The 12717-nt window shown below is 36.5% G+C and overlaps 1 protein-coding gene across 5 annotated transcripts; it reads right to left on the bottom strand.

Moving 5' to 3' along the window:
* Window positions 1-1189: 1189 nt before the first annotated feature.
* LOC108664606 (pyruvate kinase) lies at window positions 1190-12616 on the bottom strand. 5 transcript variants are annotated; one of them, XM_018151229.2, is made up of 9 exons: window positions 12467-12616; window positions 8544-8670; window positions 7453-7863; window positions 6786-6995; window positions 6405-6586; window positions 5960-6205; window positions 4770-4992; window positions 3869-3883; window positions 1190-2215 (listed from the first exon to the last, which is right to left on the bottom strand). In XM_018151229.2, exons 2-9 carry the CDS (start codon window positions 8668-8670, stop codon window positions 2046-2048), a joined length of 1584 nt encoding a protein of 527 aa, XP_018006718.1. In that variant the 5' UTR covers window positions 12467-12616; the 3' UTR covers window positions 1190-2045. The 5 variants fall into 5 exon arrangements, with proteins under 5 accessions (XP_018006718.1, XP_047736177.1, XP_018006719.1 ...); XM_047880221.1 differs by lacking the exon at window positions 12467-12616 and adding an exon at window positions 12316-12339; XM_018151230.2 differs by lacking the exon at window positions 12467-12616 and adding an exon at window positions 12093-12226.
* Between the last annotated feature and the right edge of the window lie 101 nt (window positions 12617-12717).

Consider the following 12717-nt stretch of genomic DNA (forward strand, 5'->3'; position numbering starts at 1 on the left):
TTCGTGAACTTCAAGGCAGCAATTCGGTGCGTGATGTTCACGATTTTTATTGTTCTTTAGCGTGCTTCATGTGTGATGATATCGCTGCTTATGGCGTTTTTATTAATTTTCTGTCAATATAATTTATGGAGTGTATTTATCGATCTCAATTAAAGCAAAATTTTACCAACATTTGCAGTAAAGTCACGTACTTGATTAGAGTGTGAACATCTCTTATTAACTTGGCCACTGGGACAGCTCTGTGCTTCCTGGAGGTCAGAACGACTTGCGACTTTAACAAGCTTATGCAATTGTAATTTTTTGTGAGTTATAGTTCCCCGGGTATACGTATGCAATATTATACATTTGAAATTGTTACCCTACCAATCTGTGCATGTGAATAAATTCCAACTAACTTGGTAACCTGTTAGGATAGTCAAAGCATCAACTTAGTGACGTCTGCTAAAACTCTATGAATTTGGTGTTTCTTAATATTCTTTATCAACTTCGGAATACGTTCGCGCGGCATAAACCAATAATAAAATTAGGTTTAGGGTTTGATCATGTTTATTTAACTACAATGAAATGGAATAGAATAAAACATGATTCAGAATTGTCCAATTTCATAAGCATCCGCATGACGGCAAGATTGTAGCCTGCCCTGCTTAAATTTTTTTCATCACTATTTTTTTTTACAGCGTAAAGATGTGTTTTTAGATCTGTATAAATTGAACCTGATCAAACGTCCACGCTTGATATTCCTGACTAGTGTATCGAGCTTATGTAACGCACGATCGTAGAATAGCAAGGTTTTAAGTTAGGAGCACCTGCTATTTTCGAAATGCATGGCCGGATTATAAAGCCGTTTACATAATTTCAGTGGTACCTTTCCAACACGGGTTCGAAAATTTTGGTGTAGTGGCCGTTTAGGAGGTTTTTCAATATTAAATTGTGCTCAAGTGTCACACTTCATTGCATCCTCAAATTGAAAGAAAATTCAAATTCATTCGAGCCCACAAGTTAAGATTTCGTTCACTTCTGCCATCATCCCGTTAAAAAGAGCATTTGTAGGAGATCGAGAGTTCGAGACAAAGTGAATGCCAACAATTTTAAGGGAAGCAATTGGAGGTTCCACGTCGTACCCAAGATGTCGCTCATGAATGTATGTAACGAATTGGCTATTCAATTATCGGGGACAAAAACAAGGTACGATTCCATAAGTTTTATGAGACAAAGCCAAGACCACTAAGAACGCAAGAAAATCATCAACTTCATTTGTTACATGCAATTTCACTGAGCTCCAGAATTAGAATTCTCTCTTCCCTGCTCAAGTTAACTTTTACAATATTATTCGCTTTTATTCATTTTGATCTCAACATAGTTGCACTAGCTTAAAATTTTGGTTCTGTGAGTAATATTGAACGAACACGTTTAACGATTTCATTCCTAACTACACAATAATTTATAGAATAAATACTGCTATTATTTGAAGATAGACTAGATGTAAGTATTCATTAATTGCAATCACTTGACCATAACACAACATCAATTATGATCAACACTTAAGCAATGGAGGTCTTAATGTGGGCTAACAACTTTCAGTTTATATCACGCACGACTATCTAAGGTTCTACGCAAGTCAATAAATAAATGGAACCAAAATGAAAGTGCATTAGAATTATTTCAAGGATTCTGGATCTATGTACTATGATACTATGCACGTCCTCCGAGATGAGAATTTTGGCCAACTCAAAAACATCACTGATAGGATGTTCTGCTTTTCTACCAACTATCTTCAATGATCACGGCACGGACTAAAGAAATTTTGCTTCCTTCAAGACGATTATCGAACCTTTAACTCAACAAAAAGTACTATAACAGAGAATACATGTTTATAGACTCATTCCGTCTATCTCCTACACATCGTCAGTGAATCCAATAACTTTCGAATGCGCTTAAACCAAATTCTCCTCTTTAACGACATCAACCAACAGAAATGATATACTACAGAGAAAAGATCTAATCAGTCACGCTTATTGGCCACAAATATGCGCCTCGTAGGCATTTTACTCCACAAAGATAACCCGCATGGTATTGGTGGAGCCAGCGCCCTTCTTCCATCCAGTGACGACCACGACGGGGTCACCGGCCTTGATGAACTGGCGCTCCTTGCCGATCTCGACTGCCTTGTCAACACGAGCGTCTACGTCAGCCATCCAGTCCTCAACACGACCCGCTGCAAATATCGATGTCGGTTGAACAACATTGAGATGAATCATTGTTGAGTTTCAAGAGTCAAATAAGCTTATAATTCATTATTGGAGTCATGACTAGACATGGAAAATGAGTCGCGCAGACTGCAACTGGGTACATTTAAAAAAGAAGCTAACTCTGGTTGCGTTTTAATCTAAAAACATTTTAAAATTCCACGTGAATAATTTTATTATATTCAACGATAAATTGGTACTAGTAGCTACAATAACTTTGTGGATATTTTCATTGATTAAAATTTGGGTCACTTAAAAGCGCCATAATTAAAGCTCAAAACGTCTATTAGGGGGGCGAACAAGGCAACAAATAGCAGTTAGATGCACAAAACAGCATGTGATTGCAGGAGTGATAACTGGAATCATACAATCAGTGTCCATAACGACTGAAGTGCCTATGAAAAGAACTTAGTCACGACTAATTTGTCCATTCTAGGCATATACTCTCCTAACGAATACATGCACAAAGTTCAATAACGTTGCTATAAAATAAAGTAAAAACAGTTGAAATTGGAGAATCAAAAGAGTTTAACTATCTGCTAAGTTGCAAAACATAAATTTGAATTAATGGTAAGTATGAACGAACAAATTTTGCGTTCTCAGTATGCGACCAACGTAAATTATGCGCTGCTCAACATGCGGCCAACATCAATTGTGAATTGCGATGCAAGTGAATGTACACTAAAATTCTATGTTATCCTTGCTTTTCAAGCACCTGTCAGTGACTTTAATATCCTTACTATTGGTTAAGAGTATTGGTACTTCTTGTGCATTCTGCAAAATCACGGTAAAAAATCGCAATAGGATTGAAAAATTTCTACAGCTCGCTAAGGACACTTCAGACGTTCGTGCTGCTCAACCGATGCCAAAATATTTAATTCTGTGCTCTTCTATAAAAAAATACAATAAATAATAGACGAGGAGAAAGGTTAATTTCGAGAATACTGCATGGGAAAAATAAAGGTGTAAATCGTTTAAAGAAAACCAAAGAAGGCGGTAAAAAATTAGGACAGACATAAATAAGCAAATAGAAAAACAGACGTAATAAAAGCGAAATAATATGTTATAGGAAGCTTTATTGATATATATCATGGCATATTCGTATGAAGTTTCAAATAAAAAATGTTTACTAAATTCGAAATAAATTATCAAGATTTAGATATTAACGTAATACAAACTAATACTTTACCCAGAGCTTGAACGCCCGAGAATAACTTTCAATTTTCATCACAGAAAATCTACATGAAATGCCTCAGTAAGACATTCCCCACCTGGGGAAAGACTGGCCAAGATAATATTTGACTATCATGTGATACACAGTTGGGCAGTGATGCTGCGTTTACCGTTCCATGGCTACAGAACATGCATCAGCTCCTCTACGATAACAGTAATATCACTTCTCTGAAGAGCACTGCAACACGAATGAATGTGATTAGTGCAGGTTTTGAACAAGCAAAGCACATACGAGGAGTCGAGTCACCAACTTGACATAGTGGTGATGACCACTCGTGGATAAGAACAGGATTATGGGGGAACGATAACGATAAGCAAAAAACAGGTTGGTCAACAGAATACCAGTAAAAATACACTAGAGGAGATGAGTGAGAAGTAACTGCACTCACCGGCGGGAGGAGCAACTGCAAGGCCAAAGAAAAAGATAATTTATCCGAAAGAGATCTTATGTACGTCATCGCAAGCACAAGACCGAGTGAGATATGAAAGCAACTACAGTGAAAGGGCATACACATACACTAGAACGTAAAAGGTTGGAATAAAGTTCCCTAATAAGATAGATGTTAAAGCGAAGCAGAATAATAATAGAAAAATTTATCGTATCATTCTTCACCATGCTGAAGGTTTATCAATATTATGTTTAATTCAGGAGAAGTTAAAAGCACTTACAGGAAACATTGGTACGGCGTCACGCAGTCAAAAGCCCAGCCAGAATACTGAGCACTACACTCATTGTCCTGACATTCATTTTTATCTCAACTTGTCTAAGATCCCAACGAACAGACTTATTCCACCAATGATAGAAACATAAAAAGTATCTCTGAAATCAACGAGAACCCCTGGAGGCATCAATATCACAAAATCACGTAACGTACCAATCAAGACCAAAACGGGAGATGGAGATCTTCATTGTACAGCATTGAAATTCTAGATCAGAACTAGATAATGCAGTTCAAATACAGTTGCAGCACTTATGAATTGGATTCGCATCTCAAACCATAATCAGCCTCAGCTGAAACAAATAATTGCGTAATTACTTTATTTTTCATTCCCTTAATACGATACAGTAGCTTGATCTGGGGCGTAGTAATTCCGAAAAAAATATTTAATGCTCCACATAATTCCGATGAACGAACTAGATAGAAGAGACGTGCGTTAAAAACTTTTCACAGAATAAAATAAGATTTATTAGCTTGACCCCAGGCGCAGCAATACTCAAAGTAGGATTATAATGCATTGTAGAATTTTAATGAGAGATAAAAGGTGCGACAAGACATGAGAAAATCTCACCAGTGAAGTGGACAGGCACAATGCCCCTGTAGAGGTGCGACTGGCGCGCCACTTGCGCGTCTCTGGTGACGGCGAGGATGGGGCAGCGAGGTCGGTACTTGGACACGAGGAACGCTGAGCGGCCGGTGGTCGTGATGACCACGATGGCCGACGCCATGGCTTTGAAGGACGCCTCCACGGCGGCGATAGCGGTCGTGTGGGTGCTGTCCGTGGGCAGAGTCACCTGCACACATTCAAAGAAATAATCTCACGCGTGCCCTGAACATTCTAAACAAGGCAGAAAATACTTTCTTCTTATATATTTTACCTAGGATGATTTTGACTATTTGGGTAACGATTGTCGATGAAACTTGATTTGCCACAGTACCAAGTCGTCGCCCTCAATATAAATGAAAGGTACCATGACTTCAATTTAATGATAACGTTCTTGTAATGTTCAAAAAGCTTTATTCTACTACTCGAATGCATTTCAAACCATTGCTCGGTCGTTTCAATCAAAAAGTGGTGAGTCAAGTGCAGTAAAGAGCGAATAACTCCGGTGTTATTGCAGTAAATAGTTTCATCAATTACGGTATGTAATCAGAGAAGGCCTCGGGCGGTTTACACTCAGTTTAAGGATGGAAAAATTGTGATAATTAAGGATTTTGATAGAATTAAGAGACTCTTGATAAGTCATTCATATTAAATTAGGCTATCACTGACATCTTTCAGAAAGTGTTTGTAGTATAAAAAAATCAAGAAAAATGTTCTACACGCAATTACACAACTTCTTATACAAAAGTTTTTGCAACCAATGACTAGTTATAATGCAGGGATTACATATGAACTCTTATAGTGATCCTTCTACTGCACTTCGCACTCCGTAGAATACGTCTATTAATCACAAAGTAAATTAGAATCAACATGCCATCCCTCCACGCGACTTCTCATCTCTTACTCATCCTTTCCATTTCTCCTTCCTCTTTCTGGCCAATCTTAGCCACCTCTCGTACTCTGCCACTCTTTGCTAGTGGCATTACCACCACCACCACCAACATCTCCATCCTGACTTTACCTCTCCACAGAGTAAACATCCCACCATCCTGATCTTCACTCTCCACAGAATCAACATCCCTCCATCCTGATCTTCACTCTGCACAGAGTGAACATCCCTCCATCCAGATCTTCACTCTGCACACAAAAGTACTCACGAGCTGGGTGAGTTCAGTGAAGAGCTGCTTGTGCCAGATGGCTGCCTCGGCCTCCCTGGTGATGTTGGCCATGGTGCGCACACACACCATCGGGTAGTCGCCCTTGGCGGTCTCGCCAGACAACATCACGCAGTCGGCGCCCTCCAGGATGGCGTTGCCAACATCGCTTACCTCAGCACGGGTTGGGCGAGGCTTCTTCACCATCGACTCCAGCATCTGAGTCGCGCAAATAACAGGCTTGCCCACCTGCAAATAATTAATTCATATAGATGCAAACAAATATAATAAATAATTCAGATGCAGCCAAACACTTAGACCAATAGTGAAAGTATTTTGGAAATAAAACTGTTTGAAAGTGAAAGAACAAGTAATCATGTTTAAAAAACTGCACTGGTGATTGTAACAAGGTAGACAAAGAAGTAATTTTTTTTTCTATTAGTCTCACCTTATTGCACTTGGCAACCATCATTTTTTGAGCAATGAAGACTTTCTCAGCAGGAATTTCAATACCAAGATCACCACGAGCGATCATGATACCGTCCGACGCCTCGATAATGGAGTCAATGTTGCGGCAGCCCTGGTGGTTCTCGATTTTACTGATGATACGAATTGCCTTGCCTTTCTCACCTGAAAAAATTAATTCCTCAACTCACTGAATATTTTTAATGAGAAGCCAGGAAAAATTTTATAATCAAAACGCAAATTTGCAGTTCACAGATCACAATGGTTCATTGCCACCTTACAATAAATTCATTATCCGAATTAATTGGAATGCAGCCAATGGGTTGTAAAGAATTGCTTCAATTCTATTAGTGCAATGTCTCACCAAGAACCTTCCTGATCTCATGGACACCAGCAGCGTCTCGGATGAAGGATGCAAAGACCATGTCAACCCCCTGCTCAACACCCAGCAGCAAGTCACCCTTGTCCTTCTCAGACACAGCGGGCAAATCGACCGGCACGCCAGGCAAGTTAACACCTTTCTTACTGCCCAACATACCACCGTTCTCAACGGTGGTATTGATGTAGTCTGAACCTGTGTTTGGTTAAATGATTCATGATCAACTTAACAAAACTGGAACAATTTGGGGTATGTTTTCTGAGAATTGAGGGGCTATTCTACAACATATCTCACCAAGCAAACATAGAAATTGGTGTGCATTTAGCATTATGAAAAAAATTCTAACCTGAGAATTTGAAACTAACTGACTAGGTAACAAGGTACCTATATAAACTATTCAGCATTATGCCCTGCCAACGCCATTTCCAGTAATTTAAAACACCACACAATAATGGGAGATTCTAAAACAACGTTTGCAATTAAGAAAATTCGCTAGAGTGAAGGGTACTAGGGTGCACGTGCAACTTAATGCCCAAATAATACTTCATGTAAATTAATCATAAACAATTTACCATTGTGTGAAAGGGCAATGACAATCATTCCAGAGATATTGAAACCAATCAAGTTGATAAAATGAAAATTCGTCACTTACCAACTTCTTCAGCAATGAGCGAGATGAGGCCATCATCAACAAAGATGCGGTTGCCAGCTTTCACAACCTTGGTGATATTATCATAGTCCAAGTACACGATGTCCTTGGAGCACTTCTCAAAGTAGGTCTTATCTGTGGTGAGCTTAATTTTGTCCCCTTTCTTGAGCTCAACTTCAGAGGAAGCACCACCTTCAAGAAGACCAGTCCTAATTTCTGGACCTTTGGTATCAAGAGCAATGGCGACAGGGAAGGAATAGCCTTTGTTCTCCGAGTAGCGGCGGGTAGCTTCTCTGACATTGGCCATAGTCTCGCTATGGTATTCATGTGAGCCATGAGAGAAGTTCATGCGGGCTATGTTCATTCCTGCTTCAATCATCTCCATCAGAGTTTCCACAGACCGCGACACAGGGCCTGTTTTACAGAATTTTCAAATATTAACTTCATAAATGCCTTTTCAGAAATTAAAACGTGTATGAGATCATAGATGTGCTGCATGTACCTAGATTCACCATTCATTTCCTAGAAGATTTGATAATGAGCTTAATAAATGAATGGCCTAATTATCAATAATTGAAAATTCACCCACCCCAAATAAAGACTCAGTTCAATGTTTCCCATAGATTGGCAGCAAAAAAACTATATTGTGTTCCCCACAAATGTAAATTAAACCTGGTTGCATATAATTGAGAAATCTTCAACATAATGTAATACTCTTTCATGGAAAATAATCATAAAATAAAATAATAAGATCAGACAATGCATATTAGAGACACTCATGGAATGATTCCAACAGTTTCTATGAATCTAGAGTATGAGAATATTCCCACAATAGAGCTTCAATTCAATAAGCAAATATTTTCAACAGAAAAACCATGGTAAAGCAGCAAAACAAGATCAAACTGATACCGTGTTAGGCTGCAAAGCAACTGATGACAGAAAATTCATTAGTTTAAAAATGGCTTCAGACTTGTTAATGCTTATTTACCTGCATCCTTAGATTTAAAACTAAAACAAATTACAATTTTTTTTAAATATGTAATCAATACAGTGTTCAGAAAATTTCAATACAGTGCCTAATCTTAATAACTCACCAATGGTACAGATGATGCCAGAAAGTCTTTGAACAAACGGTGCTGAGTCAATGTCAAGAGCAGATTTTTGGTCAACATTTGTGAAGGCTTTGTCAGCCTGGAGCTGCATTGGTGCTACTTCAGCCATCTGGAAGCCCAATAAGAGAATTAGAGGACATTTTTAAAGAAGTAATATACACAAGGCAGATGTCAAATATGTGGATCAAACCCACTATTGAAAAAACACTTCAGTTTGGTGATAAAAACTGAATCAACTGTGAGGAGATGTTAAGGTACAAACTAGTTGTATTCTTAATCACATTTTGCTTTGGAAGTGTAGAAAATAATACCATTTTCAATTCCCTGTCAAATAGAAAAGACAGGGAATTAGACAGGTATTATTTCACTTCCTAACCCCAAAACCATCTACTTGCAACACTTTCTGACAATATATATAAGAATGCATCAATGATATTCTTGATTGCTAATTCTTCTTTGATACAGTATATATATATATATATAATTATCAGCTTCTTGATTTCTCCCCTTATCTTAAAATTTTGCTTAATTACAATCAGAAATAAATCAGCAGCCTTTATCACATCATTTTACAACAAATCAGGTGGTTGCCTTCAACATGCCAACATGGACAGACAAATTGGAGACCTGTATACATGTGTTCTCTTCACAATTGTTTTCAATTTGTTGTGGGAGTGAATGACATTCTCTTGCCAAACATTTTTGCCACTGAAAAAGTTGCATTTCTTTGCACCTCATGCTCAACAGCTTAATTACGTGTTATGTAAATCTTCTATTGGAAAATAGGCCAAACACTAGTTTTAAAATTTTTGTAGAAGCAGATTGACTTGAACTGAAGTGCAAGGCTAGCACTGGGTTAAAATTCATTGGTTAAGTTCTGAATGGATTGTTGTTTTCGTTTTGTAAATGTGTGATCAAATACAGAGGCAAAATTACTGAATTTTATTACTTAAATGACAATTTAGTTGATTTTAAAGCATTAAAAAACAATGGTTCTCTTGCCTTTGAAGAAAATATAAAGTATTCTTAAATTGCATATTATATTAACCTAAAATTTAAAGCTGGGAGTTAACTTACTTTCTTATAAAGCAATTTACTTGATGAAAAGTTATTATATTGAAAGGATAAAAAACTGCTTTCACAGCACAACTTTTTTGGAATGATGAAATAGATGCTGAAAACTTTGTGAGGAATACAAAATTTGAAAGCCATGAAACTTTTCAACATGAACAAAAAAAAGTTGCTGCCATTTTTACTTCCAAACCAGAATGCATTGTGGCAAGAATTTTTGGAGTTTGAGAAACCTCACTGACATTTATTTATTAAACAAGGCACAAATTCCCTGATTTTCTATCACTGCTAACTTGGTGGTTGCCTAAGCAAAAGTGTGCAGTGAGACTGTTGTGCACTGGGAACATCTAGAGGGACAACAGCTGGCACAGGCCCAAATCTCTCACCTGAACTGTGACAAATTCTCACACTCAATTCTTTGAGGGACACTTATGAGAAAATAATTCATCTACACGTCATTGATGAATAAATGATGATATTAACACATGAGAAATGAATAATGAAGCCAATAGATAATAAAATATTTTGTTTTCATTACTTATTTAAAATCTGTATTTTTTTAAATATCCTTCTGTTGATTGTTTATGGAAATGCAACTTAGTAAGGAACTTTTTAGACATAAAATTTTCAGGCACTTATAAATAGCCAATATAATTTCATTTTGCATATTATTTTATTTACTGTTCAAATTAATTACATAGTGGTATTAAAATCTGAAGCATTAATGTTCTAACAACAGTAGCTTTGACCAGGAATTTCCCAATACTAAACATGAATCAGACAGCTACATCAAAACACAATCATTTTTACACATAAATATGAAGGAACACAATTTTGCATGATTTAAATGACTACTAACTAAACTATTCTTCCAAGCCTGTTCCTGAATTTAGCAATAGATCATCCATCAAATGAGGACAAAATTAGAATCAGCCCTAAATTTTTTTACCAGATCAATGCAAATTACCTCAAAAGTTGATTACATAGAGAAAAACTTGAAAAACTGCTAATAGTACCAGTAATGATCTCTTGGCCCTTTGCTTCCAAAACAGCTAACATTATTTGTAATGTTATTTATATTATAATATTAACATATAATATTATTAATAGTAATAATATTATTTATCAACAGCACTAAAGCTTCTGACTATGATTCTGGTTTGCATTCTAAATACTATAAATAATTCAATTACATTCACTGCAAATACTAATTATAAGTTATTATTAATAAACATTTATGAGTTATGACTGATGTGTCCAATGTCCATGATTGATTGATAATGATTATGACTGATATGTGTCCATGATTGATCCGTTTGTGTATCTTAATTACTAGATTTTTTCAAAGTAATAATAATTTGGATAAATTTTAAATAACAATTAGCTACCAATTTATCTTTTTGGTTCTTTTCTTCAAGTAAACATATATCTGCCTTGTCTACATCAGATTACAGTCTGCTTGTGATGGTCTGACCAAGAGTCAGCAGCTCACAATTGCAATTTCCAATTCCAATAACAGCACTCAGAACCCAGAACCAGCCTGTAGTAGTTTTAGATCATTCAACAGTGGCTTTTGCTTCATTTTTGCCATCAAATTGAGGCCAGTAGCAACTTCTTAAATGGAAAAATTCTGTTTATTGTATACCGTAAAGGCGTAAACTGGGGTAACTTTGACTCCCAGGGTAACTTTGACCACTTTTGGTTTTTTAACAAAAACCCCCAAAACTCAAAAACCATTTGACATAGAAAAATTTTGTCAATGGGCATTGAGACCTAATACTAAGGCTACATAACACAATAGAAAGATTTAAAAAGTTTGCATATCTAATTGGTTAAAAAAATTAAAATGTGACCCACAAAAAAAGCTATTTTTTAAAGCCTGTCAGAGTACCCCCTCCAATTTTTTTATTTTTTGGCAAAATAACTCCAGGTTTTGATGCATTGTAGTAGAACTCTTCTAGTTACATATGCAAAAGACATACCAATGGTACATTAACACTTTGTTAAATAGGAAACATTATTCATCACTGAATTCAATAATTATGCATTAATGCTAAATAATCAAAATTTGTGAGCTATCAAAATTATAACACTTCAAAATTCTATAGAGTCAAGTTAATGATACATTGATACCTGATACAGAGGTATTACAGGCTTTACAAGCCTTTGTGCCTTGTAAAATCTGGAAAACTTCATATTAAGATCAGAAACTTTTGTGCGATTGATGGCAGAACCGACAAGAGGAAATTAGGTCATATATATTTATTCCAAGATAATATGTTGAAGAATTTTTCAGCTTAGCCTATGTAGCTAATCAAGTAATGAGAGAAATCTAATAGGCTAAGCATTGTCCTGAAACGTTCAGACATAGACATTCTCATGCAAAACCTAAGCTAATGGGTTACCTATCAGTTATCTTCATCATTCATGAAACTTAATCTCTATCATTCTTCAACATACCTCCTACTAGGTACCTAGGCTAGCAACTTTAATTAAAAAACCGGCACAAAGTCAAAAGGACGATTGTCGATTAGAAGTTAAATTTAATCAATGTAGATAAGATCCATATATAAGTTAAACGTCAAAAGCGGGATATTAATAAATTGAAAATTCGGTCTCCAACCGACGTGTGACAGTACAGTTCATAACAAACTGAAAAACTCGCTACCAGGTACCAGCCTACCTCTGCTCAAAGAGTCCGATCGAATTCCCAAGGTCAATTGGTTGAATTCAAGGTCAAGGGAAGATCAACATTATGTACATTATCAATGTACAACATAACACAGCGCAAATAAACCTAAATAACTTTTAAGTGAAGAATATAATTCAGTTACCTTTATTTGTCAAATTGGGCAGAAATTTCTAAGCAGAGAACCGATACGAAGTCCTACACTTGCCGGCTAGTGCAGCGTTCCGACTGACGTCAAGAACTCAAGATGCGGCAAGAACTCGGGACGCTATTGCAATGACGGTCAGGTTTACGCTTGACACCCTCAGTCTCAAAGTCAATTGTATTTTACCCTAAACATAGGCAATTCAACGTAATAATATTCACATATTGGTCTCGATTATAATTAACAATATA

Source organism: Hyalella azteca, unplaced genomic scaffold, assembly GCF_000764305.2.
Source record: "Hyalella azteca isolate HAZT.00-mixed unplaced genomic scaffold, Hazt_2.0.2 contig5000, whole genome shotgun sequence".
Taxonomy (NCBI): domain Eukaryota; kingdom Metazoa; phylum Arthropoda; class Malacostraca; order Amphipoda; family Hyalellidae; genus Hyalella; species Hyalella azteca.

Bases quoted from the DNA above. Each gene is read 5' to 3' on its own strand.
- LOC108664606 (XM_018151229.2), bottom strand. From the start codon at position 8,670: ATGGCTGAAGTAGCACCAATGCAGCTCCAGGCTGACAAAGCCTTCACA. The intron at 6,206-6,404 runs GTGAGACTAATA...AATTATTTGCAG, and splicing joins TGGTTGCCAAGTGCAATAAG to GTGGGCAAGCCTGTTATTTG. The intron at 4,993-5,959 runs GTGAGTACTTTT...GAATGTGTGCAG, and splicing joins TCACTGAACTCACCCAGCTC to GTGACTCTGCCCACGGACAG.